General features: G+C 45.3%; 1 protein-coding gene across 2 annotated transcripts in view; it reads right to left on the bottom strand.

Annotated features, from left to right (window-relative positions):
- Positions 1-16,346, bottom strand: part of LOC138245698 (vascular endothelial growth factor C-like) — a 92,117-nt gene extending 75,771 nt beyond the window's left edge. The window contains exon 1 of one of the 2 annotated variants that reach the window (XM_069199528.1): positions 15,548-16,346. In XM_069199528.1, coding sequence (XP_069055629.1) covers positions 15,548-15,778 — 231 coding nt within the window. In that variant the 5' untranslated portion in view covers positions 15,779-16,346. The remainder of the gene's footprint in view (positions 1-15,547) is intronic. The other variant, XM_069199527.1, reaches the window with a different exon arrangement.
- Between the last annotated feature and the right edge of the window lie 2,960 nt (positions 16,347-19,306).

A 19,306-nucleotide genomic window follows, 5' to 3' on the forward strand; every position in this document is an offset into this window, starting at 1 on the left:
CAAACACCACGGAGCCCACACACATACCACTACCCAAACACACACCAACAAACACCACACCCAGCATCCCTGCACAATATACATACACCCACACCCACAACCCATCCACCATGGCACCACCAAAAAACCCATGATTCACAGATGAGGAGCTGAGGGTCATGGTTGACGAAATCGTCAGAGTGGAGCCGAAACTGTTTGGAGCACAGGTCCAACAGACATCCATAGCCCTGAAGAACGATTTATGGCAGAGGATAGTCATCAGGGTGAATGCAGTGGGGAACCATCCACGCACAAGTGAGGACATTAGGAAGAGGATGAACGACCTTAGGGGGAAGGTACGGGCCAAGGCTTCCAGGCACCAAATCGCCATCATGAGGACTGGTGGTGGGCCCCCACCGCCTCCCCCAGAATTGTCCTAGTGGGAGGAGGAGGTCCTGGACATTCTACATCCAGGAGGGCTGACGGGAATAGCTAGTGGACTGGACACTGGTAAGTCAACTACAGTACCCAGCCAACATGTGCCCGTGCACAGCATGTACCCCCCCCCCGGCCTCCCACCCCCTCACACCACCCTAACGTGAACAAGCCCACCATGGACCCAATACCCAGTCTTGCATGCCACAGCCCCCTACTGACACCATTCCCTCACAGGCCCACCCAGTGCATGGATACCCCACACTGCAGCAAGTACCACAACTACCACAATTCAGCACTCCCTACCCTTGCATGGCCGCTACATCCACTTCACACCCCTGCAATTGCACATTAAACCATGACAAACAATACCTATTCTCCAAAATAGGCCCATTGCAACATTCCACTGATAGTAACACAAGCAGTGAACTAGTAACTATCAATGCCATTACTACCCTGCAAATCCAGTCAATGATGGCATACAATCATGTGTGTCACTGCTACAATACCATCATCTGACACAATACCTCTCATTCCACAGGTCTCCCAAGTACTGCCACACAGCAGAGGAGGCCAGTGACAGAAAGCCCAGGCCTGGAAGCAGTTCCAATAGGGGAGGACTCCCCTGGAAGTCTGGATATGGATGACGAACCTGGCCCATCAGGCATGAGTGGCTAGTCCACCACCACCAGCCTCACCGTCCCCACAACTCAAGCCACCTCCCCTGTGGCAGCCAATGCAGAGCAGATCCCACCTTTCCATACCTGTGTCCCAAGGTCACATCAAACATCAGTGTGCCCCACAGGACAGGGGCAGGAGTCAACGGTGTAAACCTAAGACCATGACGGCCTTGATGTCAATGAGAGGGGGCACACTGCACCAGTGGCACAGGGGGCAAGGGCCAGAGGGAGGGCAATCATGAGTCTAGGAACGAAGCAGGTGGCTAGGAGGCTGTCACCAGAGTCCTGGGAGCCTACCAACAAACCCAGGACAAGATGGGCCTGATACTCACCACCTTGCAGGACAAGGCTGCAGGGGTGAATACCACCAGGAGGCCATGCAGCAGTGGCAGGCACTCAATGCCACCATGGTCTCCATATTAGGGGAGTTCAAGGAATTGAACATTATCCCGCGGACAACCTGCAACCAACAGCAGGCCCCACCCAGTAGTCAGGCAACACCACTGCCATCAACATCAGCACCTGCTACAGGAATGGAGGCCCAGCAGGAGGACCCACAGGCCACCAGCGCCCCTACCCCTGCAGCTCAGGGACCCCCCGTAAAATAGGTCTCCCAACCAGACATCCTGCAGGACCTGAGGCCAAGACCAATCCCCACACCAGGAAGTGATCCCTCTTCTGATCTGTCACCCTTGTGTGCCACTGTTACACCCTGTTGGCTGTCCAAAACCAAGTTCACATCATACCGGGCAAATGGATACAGGACCTGTGAGACAAACAGCTTTACCACCCACTCTGATCAGCACATAGACCCTTAACCCACTCGTCTGGACTGTGATGTCATACACATAATAAACACAAATGAACAGAAGTCATGGTGCACGTCTCTTCATTGTATGTAGTGGCAATCCTGTTTCCAAGCAACAAATATATACACATGTCAGCACCACAATAATGTTGAAGCAACAGAGGTAATGGGACACTCCAGCAGGTGTATAAGTACATCGATATTGTAATGATATCTGCTTTCAACTTTGCCAGCAGGCAATACAGTAATCAGCTTTCAAACAGAGATGTGACCTGATGAGGGAAAATGAAATGGAATCTGGCATGATGTTGTAAGGCATGTGAACCACCCTCATACATCCACAGCATTTGAACACATACACAGGATGACTGGCCCAGCTGCAATGATACTACATATGTAAGGGCCTGCATAGGCACGCACACACGTGTAGGACAGGAAAGATGTCACATAGGTAACATCCTCTATTGTTCACCTCCCTGAGTAGTCAGGAACAGGTACTCCCCACATAGCAGCTGACAATGCAGCATGACATGCATACACAGCAGGACAAGACTGATAAGTCCCCCTTACATTTACCCAAGCGGACAGACTGAGGACTCTAAACCTTTGGTAGAACTATAAGGATGTACAGTAATGGCACCAGCATACCACACGTCCTTAGCAGCAGTTCATTTCCACTACCCCTCATGGTAAGTCAGCTACCTTTCAGGGTCGGAAGCCAAGATGGAATGCTGTAGTCCCCACACACACCTTGATGCATGCAAATACTGGATACAGACTGGCTTCAACAATACATCTTCCAAGTGCAGATAACATACGAAGTACACATACCTGTACACCATTGAAAGTAGTAATGAATCAGGTCAGTCCTGTTGTCATGTGCCTCATCCTCGTTTGCCTCCCCCTCAGCATCAGAGTCACTGGCCCCAAAAACTGCTCCAGCATCAATCTCCCCCTCCTCCAACAGTAGGATGTGCCTTCTGAGGGCTAGATTATGGAGCATGGAGCATGCAACAATGATCTTGCAGACTTTCCCTGGTTGGTACTGTAGGGCACCACCGGACACATGGAGGCAACAAACTCTAACTTTCAGGAGACCGAAAGTCCGCTCAATCACTCACCTCGTCCGGTCATGTGCCTCATTGTACCTGTTCTCCCCTCCTATAGCTGGATGTCTCACAGGTGTCAGGAGCGAGGGCAGGTTGGGGTATCTGGAGTCAACTGTGTGGAAAAGGGTACATGACAATAGGTAACAATTTCTAGGCAGAGTGCAGACTGTGTTGGGAGGGGTACAAACGTTGTGGGAACATAATGTACCTGTGCACATGCTTGAGTAGGGCATGCAGCACATCCTGCAACACCTTACTGAACTGGGGCTGTGACATCCCTGCAGCCAGTCCCACTGTAACCTGAAAAGAAAATACAAGAAAATACAGGACTGACAACACCTGGACTGTTGGAGGAATGGCATGGGGATTTCTCAAACACGGCAGGAGGTCTGGCTCCAACTGGGCGACCAGTTCCCTGATGCACAAATGGTTCAGTCGATAGGTCAGGATGATGTGGCGCTCTTCCATGGTATCAAGATCTACGGGTGACAGGTAAACTGGTGCATTCCTTATCACTCAATTGTGGCGATATCTGGGTGGGGAGACAAACAGCAATCTGGGAACCTCACACAATGTTGTGCACCAAGTATGACATACAACAGTCATAAAGTTTTGTTTATGCAAGTTGGCTGTCATGTTGTGGGAAGACACATTACTCCACACTCCATTCCTAACCAGACGATGGCACATACAGGATATGTAAACATACACCTTCCATGTGTTCCACTATACGGATCATAAATACTGACAACTGTAGTGACAAGTGAGGTGATATCACCAGGAACCCACTACATATGTCATTATCCACAATGTGTGACCTAATGTATCAATTTGTGATGACATGCTGTTAAGTACGCATTGTGAACCCAGGACAGTCATGTTACAGACTAATATGGCATCCGCCTGTCCGGCATGCATTGGACAATTGGAAGTGACCTTGTTCTGCCGGCGGAAGTCATCATGGCGGAAGGCGGTCTGAACCGCTGTGCGAATCCTCATTGGTTAACATTGTTGTCTATGGGAGAATGGGACCAATGACGATCACTGCCAGCGGTGACGGTCATGACTGCTACGGTCGAAACCGCCATTTTGTATGGGCTAGCTCACGACTCCTGGCATGCGGGCAAGACATAACTCCACTTTGTGTGCTGCTGTGTCCTGTATCTTGGAACAACGATGGCACGCACTGCAGGGGATAGGGCCCCAGCCATCACTACAGAGGAACTGGAGAAACAGGTGGAAGGGGTCCTACCCCTGTATGGGCGGTTGTACGGTGCTTGTGGGTAACAGGTCAATACAATGTCCTTTGTCCCACACGTCGGGTTGAGTTTGATACGGTATGTGTGTGCACATTGACATGTCATGACTGATCAGGTGATTTGCATGCACATGATATGTGGGGTAAATTGCAGTGTGCGTGGTCCGTGTATGTTGTGTGTCGCCAAAGGTTTCTGCTGTATTGGTATTAATTACATCATATCCCTCATTTTCAGAATGTTTCCCATGCAGGTCAGCACGCAGCAGAAAAAAGGGTTATGGAGAGCCGTTGCCAAGGAAGTGCGTACCCTGGGGTTCCATAGCTCGCAGAGCACCCACTGCAGGAAGTGGTGGGAGGACCTGACTCGCTAGGCCCGGAAGACCGCAGAGGCCCAGCTGGGGATGGCCTCCTAATGTGGGAGGGGTGCCCGTCTGACCCTGACCTCCCTAATGGCCCTCATAGTGGCGGTGGCCTACCCAGAGTTGGATGGGTGCTGAAGGGCAGCACGGCAGCCACAAGGCAGTAAGTGTTGACTGTTAGGTGACTTCTGCCTGGTTGTATACTGTGACCCTCACTGGACTTGGGATGTACGTGGTCAGATGAAATTCAGGAGATGTACAGTCCTGGTTGTCACAACAGTCATGTAGGAGTGTGACACGTTAGCTATGTTGAGCCATGCAGGAAAAGAAGTGGTGGTACTGTGACACACGTTCACCTGTACGTATGGGTCGCTCAAGTATTCTGTCATGTCACTGGCTGCATCCTCCATCTCTGCATGTACTTTGTAGTACAAGTTGATCATATTGGCACTGTATTTGGGTAATGACAGGCATGTTTCGTGAACATTGCAATTGCTACATCAATGGACCTCTCTACCACATGAACTCCACACATTTCTGTCAATTGGTTTGTGTACTCAGTTCCTCTGAGCTCAGATTTGTCTCACCCCGTAATGGATGACATGTGATTGGGCATGTTTCTGGCCTGGATTGTTGGATCAGTCTTTTAGCCAGTTGATTGGCATGTAGTGGTCGGAGGGCAAGGGGAGCACCACGGGGAGACTGGTGGGTGATACAGATTCCTCCTCCGATGGTGGCTTCCTGGTGGTAGAGGACCCATCTGGGACCACCCCAGCACCGTCCTTGTCCACCACCCCCCTTACGAGCACCGCCCTCCATGTAGCACCCCACCCAGTTGCCCTTGCCCGCTCACCCAGCAGGATGAGCATCGCCTTCACTGCAGGCACCTCTGCCCCGCCCCAGTGAGCCCTGCTGCCCTCAATGAGGAGGCTATTGACCTCCTTAGGTCCATCTCTGTGGGGCAGATAACCATTGTGAATGCCATCCAGGGACTGGCATCCCAGATGCAGCATTCCACTGTGTTCCTGGACACACAGAGCACACATCTGCATACACAACAACAGACACTTCCCCCTCCACCTCTTCCCTTACAGTCACATCTTAGAGTCATACCCTCATTCACCACAACAGCAGACTCACAGACACACACACCACATCCGCATTCACCACGACTACCATTTCTGCCACCTGCAGCACATCTACCTCACTTGCACACACCAATGCAACATTCCCTCACACATCTCCCATTCCCTCTCCCTGCATCTCTACCCCCTCCTCCCAGTTAATGCACACGCACCCACTTACCCACCCAACATTCACCCACCATACACATTCACACATTGCACACACCAGCATTCATGTACAGCACACCAACACGTCAGATGAGCACTCCCTCTACCTCCACTCCCAACCCTCAATAATGTGACCGGCCATTTGTACCTAAGAAAGTTTTCCTTGCCGCCCTTGACCTCTTCCCTACTCCTCTCACCCCGTGTTCCCTGTAAATGTCATGTCCTCCTGCCCCTCCCAGGCTCTTCCACCTCCCATTCCTCATGTGCCCCCCCTGGTGTTTCCCCTGCTCCTCCACCCAGCAAGAAATTCACTTCTCCCAGAGCCAAAGTCCCCCCTTCCAAGCCCAAACCGAGACATGCCCCTTCAAAATCAAAGCCTCTCCCAAACCCCTAAGGTGCCTGCCTGTCCCATTGATGCCCCTATGACATGGAGGCCTATTTTCTGTCAGGAGTCAAGTTGGGGTCATGATATATGGACTTTATGCGTTTCTGCATTACTGCATTAATCTGCATTAATGCAGATTGGACTTGCCATTTGGCAGATTTTGTATATATATTTTTTTAAATGATGGTTCCAATTACATCTGTTCACATTGCTGTGGTTGGCAAGATGAGATGCTTGTCCTGGTTTCCTTCTACTTGATGGTGTGACATCTGTGTGCAACGGAGTGTGAGTTCTGTGTATGGGTTGTGTCAGTGTTGTTGCATGCGCTGGGTAGATGGGTTGTGTCATGGGAATGTTGAAATGTGTGTGACTGCTTGCTTGTGGGCTTCTGAGAGGCTCCAGGAGGGGAGGCGCACATCCTCCCCTTATTTAAAATATTTGTATGGGAGGAACGGGGTCCCCGGGCCTTATGAGGCTTGGGGAGGGGTCTCAAACAGAGATGGGCAGCTAGTGATACATATTGGATACCAATATATCTGAGTTCTACAACAATGTTCTGTTGGCCTCCCATGCTATAGGAATGGTTTGTAAATTGCCTAATCATTGTGATTACAGTATGGTGTAATTTCCAATGTCATTTTCAATCTTAACTTTATTGTTACGTCTTATTTCCTTTTAATTGTATCTATCCTAGTTTGGTTACACTAATACAGATAAAATGATATCACCAATGTTAGCGATTTTTTTAATCGTCATTTTCTTCCATGTGGTTACCGTGTAACATATTATGTACATTTTTATAATGAAACCTTGTGGTCATAACATAACAATTTTATTGTGACCCTTATCATCAAGAATAGTATGATCACAATAAAATTGGTATGTTATGACCAGCATCCTTCCTTAAGGGAAAGAGACCGTACTACGACTCCCAGAATGCCTTTCAAATGGTTATAAATAGAAAAGTAAAATCCAAGGACTTATCCATTTTTTGTATTGCACCTGACGAAAACAGTTGTCAAAACGCATTTTGGAAAGAGACGTAACATGGATGGTGATTATTTTGAATAAAGTTAGGAATTTTTAACTCCTGGGAGTGCAGTGGCATCTTTGTGCTGTGACTTATATATAACATATATATATATATATATATATATATATATATATATATATATATATATATATATATATATATATATATATATATATATGAGTTCTACAAACACCATAACCAGCATGCTCACAAGTGCGATAACACAACACACCTCCTCCTTCCTGTTTAAGAATGAAGATCGGCACTCCGGCAGCATTTCACTGTAATTTGTTCATCCAGCATTTAGGCATCAAAGACACAAATGCATAGAGGAGGAATTTTGGGAGAGCGAACAGGTGGTGGAAGAACTGTTTACCGAGAGTGAACCCCAGAGGAAAGAAGGAGGTATCACTGACTCGGTGGGGGTTGCTGCAGCCCTATATCTAAAGGGCATGTTCAATAAATTAGAGAGATTAACAAAAAGAGAAATATCTAAGTGGTGGGAAGCAGCATTATTGAGGAAATATTTGGCAGTAGGGTGAATACCTCCAGGGTTAGGAATTATGATCACACCAAGCTATGAATACCCACATTCAGAGTTACTAAATGAATGGGCAAAACACAATGACAACAGCTCGCGAGGAATGTTACAAATGTTAATTAAATATGCTGAAATAGACAGAAATAATTTGTTAGTGTAAATAAAAGGATTGAATGAACAGCTGGAGAAAGAAGAGAAGGAACAAGTGAATACATTTAAAATAGAAATGAAAGCAAGGAAGAAGAAATTTGAGGATTCAGTGAAAACAAGAAAAACATTAAAATTTCAAAGGGACCTTTTGGACTATGAACATGGTCAATATACACATTTGTAAAGAGGTTTGACTCATTAAGAAGACATAGACTAGGAGATTATAACAAAACACAAGACAGGATGTTTCTGCATTTGACCTCAGCTCTGATCCGAGATACGAAATAGAGCAGGAGGATGGTGCGAGTGGAATTAGGAGTGGTGAGAGAGCAAGACCATTAGTTGTGGACAAATTTTGTTTTTTGCAATTGGATCAGAGGAAAAAACACAGACCATGGAGGCCACAAAGAAATATAAGAGAGGAAGGAGACAAAGGCGGACGGACAAGGGAAAAGGAAATGGTGGAGGACAACCCAAGAGAACAATGAGAGCAGCCAAGATGTCAAAACCGATATGCGAATAGTAATCAATCTTTCTAATGAGGTATTAACTTCTGTGGATGTACAAATTCTATCTTTAGGGTTATCACACTGTCCGGAGTCATGATTAATTATGTAGAGATGATGTATATAAGTACATCAGGAAGTTGAAGTTATTGAAAATATTTAAAATGAATAAGAATAGACACAATGTGAGACAGAGAAGTGGTACACAGGTTGAAAAAACGTATTGATATAAGACATTGATTTAATGAGAGATTTACTGAGTTTGGAAAGTATTGAGGATGATAGTGAGATGTGGAGTTGCAATTGCAGAGGGGTTGAGGAAGAAGGAAATACATCATATAGACCTAAATCTAAATTCATCCTGCAAACACCACATGACAATATAGATACGTTCAATGGGATTATGATTGGAGAGATGAAATCAATACGAAGCAAGGTTAATAGGATACAGAAAGGTGGAAACAGAAATGCAAAATATTTTTGTCAAGAAATTACAACAGAATGATACTGTGGTGGTTAGGTCCTCGGAAGAATAGTATAATGGCAATTTGAAGTTGCAGTCCCATCTGTTACTAAAGAGGATTATTTGGTAGCCAGTGAGGCTCCTCAGTTTGCTTTAGCATCTGAAGATACTTCTCCAGTAAATGCCACAGATCAAAAGATCTCTTTTACTGTCATGGAAGATCAATTTTGGCTCTTGTCGAATGAGACTTTTGACACAATTTGGGCTGCTATTCCTGCGCCTGAAACAGATATTTCTGCTCAATGATGTGTTGCTACATAATTAGAAAATTATTCAGCCAAGCCTAGTTCTCTTCTTCACCTGCCTTTCATAGGTCAGATGTGGTCTGGTCCCTAAGTCTAGGCATCTCTTTTTTTCAGGGCCTGTGGCAAGGTGCCATTCTTCTATGGCAAATTCTAGATCCCAGCAACTGTTCCTAGCTCCCTCTCCCACCTCCCTTTCACCAGGACTTACAAAAGCATGAATATTTGAGTATTCAAATACACATTACAGTTGTGGAAGGTTGTCACTATTTTGAAACCGTGGAGAGAACTGGTTTCACATGTGTGGGTTTTTCAATTGGTAAAACAGGGATATTATATGGAATATGAATATTTTCCAAATAAACACCTTTTCAAATTAACTTGAATATCTAGTTGTAAACTAATGGTGCAAGGGTCGCTATCTCTAAAGCTCTCAGAAGAGTCACTAGCGTAGGCATTTATTCAATTTTGTTTTTGGTAAAACAAAAAATCCAGATGGGCATTATGGGCCCATGCTAAATCTCTAGGACCTGAACAAGTACATTCAGCATTAAAGTTTAAAAATTACACCATTAGAATCCATTCTGCCCATAATACGCCCTGGGGTTTTGCTTTTACCTTTGGATATAAAAGATGCAAACTTTCATTTGGCCATTCACACCAGTTTTCAGCACTCCTTGATATTAATTGTGAGAGATTCTCTCTACCTTTTAGTTGACTTCAACCTCTCACATTTTCACCAAAGTTCTAGTGAACTGGGATCCATTGTCACAGGACAACAACATATCTCTCAGGGCTCCTGTGGTTCTTTGGACATCCCTGGCCTGGTGACAGAATAAAGCCAATCTGTTAAAAGGTATAGCTGCTCTTTCTCAGTACCCTCTACTTCTAACAACATATGCCAGTCTAGTGGGATGGAGTCCTTCTCTGGGGGAATTGTCAGCTCAGGGTCATTGTTAGACGTGGGTTGGTGGTTGACTGGGGTATTGAGCCCTGGTCAAGCAGCACCCACAATCCTAGTCAGGGTAAATATCAAGCAAACCCTACATTGACCTGTGCTCACCCTCTGGTAGATTGGCACAGAGCAGTCAGGTTTAACTTAAAGGCAATGTCTAAAGTATTTGTGCAACACTTCAAACAGTAAAACAGTGAAAACACCACACAAAAAGATTCCACACCAGATCAAAACAATAACTCTAATTTTAATAAATAAAACAAGACCAACACAATAAAAATCCAATAGGAAGAACTGGAGTTATGATTTTTAAAAAAATTAAACTGTAAACTAGGGCTTAATAGCAAGAAGCGCCAATTGGGGACATCTGGTTGTGCCTGCCCGGGACAAAGTCAAAATTTCAGGCTGAACACGATGGAGCATGGGCCGACTACAGGGACCCAGTTAGATCCACTGAACCAAAGTTCTTTAAATCCTGGTTGCCGACCATTGCATGGAACTGAAACACATATGTGCTGCACAGCCAAGACGATGCGTCGGTTCTAAGATGCGGCGAGGCTGCAGTGCAAGGTCCTGTAGAGTCGTCATCGAGGCTGCTGTTGACGAGAGATGCGAGGAGCTGGTGCCGGGAAAAGAGGTGGATTGGCAGTTCCGAAGGCGATGTGCTGGTCCCAAGATGCGGGGATGTGAGTCTGGTGGGTCGGTTCCGACCCACGCTGCAGTGGCGATGCGCCAGTTCTGATCCATGCAACAGCAGCAATGTGATGGTTCTGCTCTTGCAGCAGAGGATGTATCAGTTCTGATGCAGCAAATACCTTAGGCCCACTTAGGATTGGGGTAGCACCACTTCGCAGGGCAGACTCACAGATGGCAGAGCCCAGGTGCAGGAGCAGGGTGGTTGGAAATATTTTTTGTCCCTGAGACTTGAGATCAGGAGGCCCGCCACCTAGCCACTGGAGACACACTAGGTTCAAGTGATGCAGGTCCAGTCCTTCGTACCCAGGCAGGAGAACAGCAGGCAAGAGGGAAGCACAGCAAGGCAGGAATCCAGCAAAGCAGCTGTCCAGCAAAGTGGCAGCTGTTTAGCAGCACAGCAGTTCTTCTTCCTTGCAGAGTTTTCACAGGTTCAAAAGAGTATTGAGTAGGTGGTGTCAGAGGTTCAGTACTTATACCCAGGTGGGACTTTGAAGTAGGGGAGACTTCAAAGGCAAACCTTTTAAGTGCACAGAGGTCCTGCCCTTCCTGCCCTGTCTCCAGGCTCACTACAGGGTGTTATGCAGTACTTTCTGCAGGGACAGGATACAGCCTATTCAGGTGTAAGTGAGGCTGTGTCCAGCCTCTCCCTCCCATCCTCCGAGGATGGCCCATCAAGTCACACTGAGGCTCCCACTGTGTGTGGCTGCCTAGGGGGAATACATAAAGCCCAGCTATCACCCACCCTGGACAATGGAGCAGGCATCAGGCACCAAATGGCTAAAGTCAGAAAATGCCAACTTTCCAAAAGTCAGAATTACAATTTAAAATTCGACTTCACCACTAGTTGTGATTTTAAATTGTGATTCCAGAGACATCAAACTTGAAAAGTTTATCTCTTCGAATTACACTTATAATAAGGTAATCCCAATGTTATCCTGTAGGAGTGATAGGCTTTGCTGTAGTGAAAAACGGCTTGGGAGTTTTTTCACTACCATGACATGTAAAACTCATAAGTGCGTCATGCCTTTTAAATACATTCCATCCTGCCCTCTAAGTTGTCCAGGGCCTACCTTAGGGGTGATTTGTTTGTGTCACAAGGGAAGGTTTGGGTCTGGCAAAAGGGTTATTTTGCCAGGTCGACATGGCAGTTTAAAACTGCACATAGGCTCTGCAATGACAGGCCTGGGACATGGTTAAAGGGCTACTTAGGTGGGTGGCACAATCAGTGCTGCAGGCCCACAAATAACATTTAATTTACAGGCCCTAGGCACATGTAGTGCACTTTAGTAGGGATTTGCAAGCAAATTAAGTATGGCATTTGGGGATAAGCCAATATTACCACGTTTAGGGGAGAGAGTGCAAGCGTTTTAGCTCTGGCTAGCAGTGTTAAAATGCACAGTCTAAATACCAGCAAAAACAAGGTCAGAAAAATTGAGGAGTTATGCAAGAAGCTGTGGAAAAGACAACCCTAAGGCTGTCAGGTCTAACAGTTGTTTGTCACATTCACAGGCTCTGAACTCTTCAACTTGAAGGAGACTACATGCCATTCTTACTGGCTTTAACTTATTTGTTCTTTAGAAGGAATAGCGTTACCTGATAGGGAGGACAGACAATCAGGTACCCAAGGTCTATATCAAGCAGGAAGGTACAATCTGTTTCTCTACTTTTGTTGGTTCAGAATTTTTTCTACAGACAGGGTCTCAACTATTGACTCAAAAAGCAGTTTATTTTCCCTTTGCCAGAATCCTTCATCAGTATATTTCTGCTTGTGCTGAAAGATATTTCTTCAAATGTATGTTAAGTAAATCTTCTCTCCAAGATCTCTCTCCTCCCAGGAGGATGCAATTGCCCCTCTGTTTTTTTCACCACAATTCTGTTCCCAGCCTTCGGGAGTGGGTGCCCTATTGTGTCTTGGCCAGAATGGTTTTAATTGCTCTCCTATCTTGAGTGCTGGAGAAGATTTTGACAGAGAAGGCAGAGATAATTGGAGTGATGCCAATTTGGCCTCAAAGGTTTCTGTAATTTTATTAGATCTGCCAGCAGTGTTTGATACTTTTCCCATGCTATGCCTCTTTCCAAACTAAAGAATGTGGTCTGTGACCATCTGTCAGTATTCTCATTTGAGTAATTTCTCACTTCAGAGACAGAAACACTTTCCTTTCTCCTTTTAAACCTAACTCTAGTTGGCAACTTGTGGAGTTCCACAGAAATCTGTACTACCACTTTTACTTTTCAATATTGATATGCCCCCCAGAACAACATCCATATTCTGTGTATGTACAATTATACATATATGTCGATAACACACAACTTATTTTCAAGCTTCAGCAAACTCCTCCAAATCTGTTTCAACCCCTGTTTATGCAGAGCCGGCAACTACATTTGATGTCTGAAACTGAAGGTCCATCCAACTTAAAAAAGAGTGGATGTCGCGTTTGTGATAGAGTACCCTGTACACCAAACCCTAAGTCAGGCCCTTATTTAGGGTATTAAGAGTGTTTCAAAGGAATCTCCCACACTTCCAAATTAATCTGCAAAAAAGGTGGTTATTGCAAAGTTATAAAATTGCTCAGTTGAAGTAAAACTTCCTGCATTGTCCCTGAAGATCACCTAGAAGGACAGATTGTATTTTTATTTTGTAATTGTTCAATAAAACCAATTTTCGCAATGAAGCTTTAGCAGGTCTCCAGCTTTAACAATGCTTACCCCATCATATTGCCCCTCCGTAGCTTCTGCAATTCATTAGATGGGTGTATCCCTAATACTATTTCTGTGAGATAATTTAACGTCGTTGCTAACCTCTTTGTGGTTGCTCTTTCTTGAGTGATATCCTCTCCGGTGTCATCCTTTATTCCATTCAGCCTCATAGCATTACCTCTAGATTGTCGGAAGAGCTGCCTCTTGAGTGGTTTCACCAGTGCTTAATTTGTGCTTGTTGTTTCCGGTGCTGAGCACCGGCACTTATTTGTGAGGGCCAGGGCTTATTCTTATGCCTCAAGCATTTGCTGCGAGCAAAAGACACATATGGGAAAGACGGAAGAAGAAAAAACTAAAAAGCGTCATTAAGGGAGAAAGTAGAAAGTTGCAGGATGGGCTGAAGGGGCAGGGGTGGCCGTAAATGGATTGAACAGACCCTAGATGGTTTCAGGATTACGCTGCCTTAGTATTCAGTGCTTGCAGATTTAAATACAGCAGTCTCGTGTTTAAGAGAAGGGCTTTGAGCACCGGCACCTCTTTACTTACAAATTAAGCACTGGGTTTCACTTTGAGGCACTGGTTCTGGAACTATGGTATGAGAGGTGCTAAAGCACCACCGAATAACCTTTTAGGAGTCTAAAAGGAGAATGATCAATAAAGAGGGCTTTTCATTATGTTTTATCTTGTAGCATGTACTGTGCATTCAAAGACCGAGGTCAAATGACTGTCAATTAACTTTACAAATATTTAAAAATATATTGGCAGCAATTAAAGACCAAATAAGGCATAAAGTTTTTTCTAATTCTGAATTATGGTGGATACGGAGATTTTAATAGGATCAAAACAAATCATGACACTCTGCTTGTGTAATACATTTAGACATAAACCAAATTTCCACATGTTATTGTTTGTGCACTGTATTCGTTTTGCAGTAAAGCAGCATACCTGAAGCAAACGATATGGCCATTTCAATGAAAAATGTGCTCTCTGTGCAGGACAGTACCTTACCACTCCATAGCTTACTCATATATTTAGGACAGTGTGCTTCAAATTAGACCACAGGACACATCCTGCATCTTTCCCACTCTCCTGCTGAATGGATGTGGCTCATTTGCCACACTTCTCCTAAATGCAGAGCTTTGATTTTTCACAAACCCTGTGACTTCAGTGATGTAACATCGATGGCACCACTCCCACTCTGAAATGTGTTCCTGCACAACTGCTTTGAAGCTTGTAATATCTCCATGATATATTTTATCTGTGTACACACATTTAGATTTGTAACTCCCGCTTCGGGTAATAACTTGTGCTTTCAAACATCATCTTTTTCCGGCCATCTAAGAGAGAATTTGAATCCATTCTTCTGGGGGTGTGAGGTATAGAACCAGACACCGGCCAATATTATGTAACCAATAGAACAGGACACTAACGCCCGAGTGATCCTTATAACAGGACATTTTACTCCAAATGACTGCGCACAACTGATAGGTCCTCCTGTGGCTCAGAGGTGTGCACAAAACCCTAAATGTGCCAGCCAGGACAGAACACAATACTTCAGGAAACACCTTTCTTTTTTTGCTAGTTTATTCTCAATCTATCAATAAAAGATAATAATACACCTTTACTCTGCCCAGGACACAGATCAGCAGATAATGCAATGTTTGGGTCTTGAATGACATCCATGTGATGGGGTCTAGTAGGAAGGACCTGTGTGGGACGACAACGCTTTTATATTATGCTGCTGCGGCTTTCTTTAAGTGGAAAAATACAATTCCATTTCTACTTTGCTAAGCCACTTCCCTCTGAATTCTCCCTTTCATAAACATCAGTTCCCTATTCTTGGTGCACTAGTGTCGTGAAAACACGCTCATTGAAGTAACACAACAATCTGTTACCTACCTGAGCTGAGTCTTCCTCCAGCCTGGGATCCATTTCAGCGTCCAGTTCATAGGGTAACCCTTTGTCCGCATAGGCTTTTGGCAGGATCTTCAAGAGGGCAATAGTCATTGGAAGCATGACCGAAGCCCACATGCCTATCAATAAATGTCCTGGGTTGTGCTTCTGCTCGTAGGGCCCTCCCACTGGCGTAAAAGAGCACCACAGGATCAGCTTACTGAAGGGAAAGTGCATTCAGGAAGAATGTCATCACCGAAAGAGAGGTCTTTTCTCGCCTGAATTCTAAAAATTCTACCAGAAATGGTGAAATAGTTCAGTGGGTTGAGATACAGCTGAAGAGATGTGTGTGTAAGCGGAGGACTTCAGGCTGAACTGCTGACAACTTAAGGGCTACTCAGCGTTGTCTCCTCCGAGGTCCATGAGATGAGACGACTTCCCCTGAGTCAGCTAATGTTATCGACGCACGGAGAGCCTGCAGTTCACGGCGTGCAGGTCATGGATGAGGATGCTCCCTCCTTCAATGTCGCCGGAGGTCACCAGGATCACACACCGTCGCCTACTTTCCCTGTTCGGTGTGCTTTTTAGTCAATGACGACGAGGCATGTGGTTTCTGACCCGACTGAAGCTCCACCAAGCTGGAGTGGATGGGCGACGGTCTGAGGGTGTCTGCTTCTTTCACCTCAGTGCAGCAAATGGTGGCCTCGGAGTCTGCAGAGGCCGGGAGACGCCGTCTCTCCCCTCAGCTCTCCCGTCCCGCGCTGTGACGGCGCAGGTGCTCGGCACCATCTTTTGAGTCTTATCTGCAGCTGACAGGGACGTCGCCGTGGGCAGGGTTTGACTGGAGGGGGTTTCCAGTTTACGTGTAAAAGTTGTGGTAGTTCAGGCGAAAATATGAGCTCATTCTCTGGATTTTCCTCTATCAGTCCATCCAGCACAAGAGGCCCGTTGGGTAACCATGTGCTCTACAAATTCTGAAGAATAGAATCTTCCACGAGCCTGTGTTCTCCGAATTGCACATACGGTGTGAAAAGCGGTCCGTGGCAAACTAAAATGTCAGAGGCCCAAGATTTTTCTTTTGGTCAAGCATTCATATACACAATTTGAAGCTTGATGCATAGTTCAGGGATACAATTCCTCATCAATGTGTAATTAGAGGAAAAGGCCAGAAAGAAAATTGTAAAACATAAGGAATTTGGGGGCCTGTCCATAAATATCTTCTTAAATATCAATTTCGATTATTATACCTCATTTCAATCGAACTACTGGGACTAGAAGCTAGTTGCCAGCCTATTAAATGCTGCATGCTTTTCTCACCTAGCCGGAAGGCAGAGGCGGTCTTTATGGTTCCCCCTTATATGACTTGCAGAGATGGACGGGAATCCAAAGGGCCCTCCAGAATATTTTAATACGAGCCCCAAGCTGCAGACCATTAGTCACTTGCTTTTGAACCAACCATTCTGCAGGGGGCTGTGTAATTTCCACTCCCAAGAACATTTTTTAAAAAACAATATATTTGACATAAACGCCTTTCTCAACTATGTCTTCTACAAAGCTAAAGGTTTAAAAAAATCCTTATGAAGAGCTTTTTAAATACCAACACCGCCAGGCCACTTCCGTGGTGCACCGCCATAGTCAGGGTAGTTTCCACAATCTTAGTGTACATAGTATCATGTCCATGCAAGTTACACAGTCCTCAGGATTTAAAGCACCATACTGGGTCATGATCTAGAATACCTAAATATGTCTAGCTCTACAGACAGGCCTGTATTTCCACAGTACACAAAGTGCTGTACTTGGAATGGTTCACTCTAGTATGTGAGCTTAAAAGTTAGGTCAGTTTTCACAGTGCCCTAGTAAGGCACAGTTTCCAGGCCAGTAGCCACAGTTCCTAAAATAGCCTCACTGCAACAAGTATGCCTTATGCATCCATACTGCTGTAATACGTAAAGCACTCTCCCTAGGCCAGTAAATGTAAAGACCTAGTGTAAAGCACCGTCTCCCAGGAGAGCATCCACAGTGCCCGAGTACCTAATGCACAGTTCTCAAGTTAGCGCCCATAATGGCCCAGCACATACATGAACAGAACCAGGCAGGTCTTGACAAAGTTTCATTATGTGATGCAGAACCCTCCAGACAGCCTCAATGATGATAAAGTACTATCAACTCAGTATACACAAAGTCCTGCTCCGTATAACACTGATACCAACTCTCCCCAGGGCCAGAGTCTGTAATGCACTAGTATACAAAGTAGGAATCCCCACACTCGGTGGCCACAAACAACCCATTCCCTATTTAATGGTTGTCTGCCGTGCATCCAATATATGACGTTTTCCACTTCTCTTGTGCAGCATAATTGTGTGCAGTCTGCCTGTGCTTATAGCACATGCCCATATCTGCCCCTGCTCTGTATGCAAAGCACGACGGCTTAGCGAAAACTTGTTCCTTCTTTTCCAATGACAGATTTAAGGGAAAGGTCCCCCGTGGGGAACATCGGCTTACAGCCCTTGGCGTGGTTTGGGTGAAGAGCAGGGGAGACCTCGAGATGAAAGTCTGAGCTCGTCATTGTTTCATTATTGTAGAATTTTAGGTGTGATTGTTTCAACTTCTGTGATTTTTCAGATTCTTTTTTTAGACCTAAGACAATCCTCTATGCCTGTGCAACTGCTCGAGCTGGCTGCCTATCAGGCTAGGTTTTGAGCCTGTGACTTGCAGGTTCTACTGCAGGCCTCTCCAATGAGCAGCTCGTGAGCTGCGGTAGCTCTCCACCTACCTGTGAGTAGCTTTCCTGTCTGCAGCCCAGCCATCTAAATTAGAAGTCTTTGCGTTGTTCAATTAATTAATATTGACCAAAATTCAAACGTGTCTATTCCAGGCGAAAATTTGTATATTTTCAGACCTTATCGTTTCCAAAACGCATTTAAAGGTGCCATTTTAGTGGTAAAGCATGTTGCTTGGTGAAAACGTATTACTAATAATGGTAACCTGTTTCCAAGAGCATTGCCACTATGGTTGTGATATGTTACCCGTGTAGAGGCATTCACAATTGAAAAAGCCTTTTACATGACTGCTTGCAACATTACCTGATGCACGGTGGTGGTCGCTGCTAATAATCTTGGATACGGTGCCACTAACGTATTCTTGTCAGATATGGACACTATTACACCACCAATCATATCAGTAGCTTGGGATGATTTTGATTGAACAGATGTAGCTCCTAATTACTGAAAAGGTTGGAGAACCTTGCTGTACAGAGATCCCGACAATAGGAACATTACCCAATGATCTATTCCAATACTACTGGAACCTGAGACGTGCACGTATGCACAGTTTTCTGACTTGGTTAGATGCTGTAATATGACTTCTATATAGACTTCTGCAGTCAGAATATTAACCTACTGAGCTGCGCACAAGGTCTTTAACCAGATGTACAGGTCACGCTTAGCACTCTGCAATAGATGTATTAAACATTATATTGGATACATACATTTTAAGCGGCAACATACTGTCCTGGTTATACATTTTGCTAGTTTTGTTTTCTTTATTTTTGAAGCCTTCTTATCAACATATTACACTTATGGTTTCATGTAACCTTTGAACTCTAGGCCCCAACCCCATTGCTTTGGCCTAATCCTTAGGCATCAGTGAGCAAATGGGCTCTGTCCTAGGAGCACAGATCACTGAAATGAAGCGGCCAAATCAAGTACAGGTCAGTGCTCCAGTAACCTTCAATACTACCATCAAAGCTCATCCTCTCTAAGTGTA

The sequence above is a fragment of the Pleurodeles waltl genome, chromosome 7, assembly GCF_031143425.1.
Source record: "Pleurodeles waltl isolate 20211129_DDA chromosome 7, aPleWal1.hap1.20221129, whole genome shotgun sequence".
NCBI classification, from domain to species: Eukaryota; Metazoa; Chordata; class Amphibia; order Caudata; family Salamandridae; genus Pleurodeles; species Pleurodeles waltl.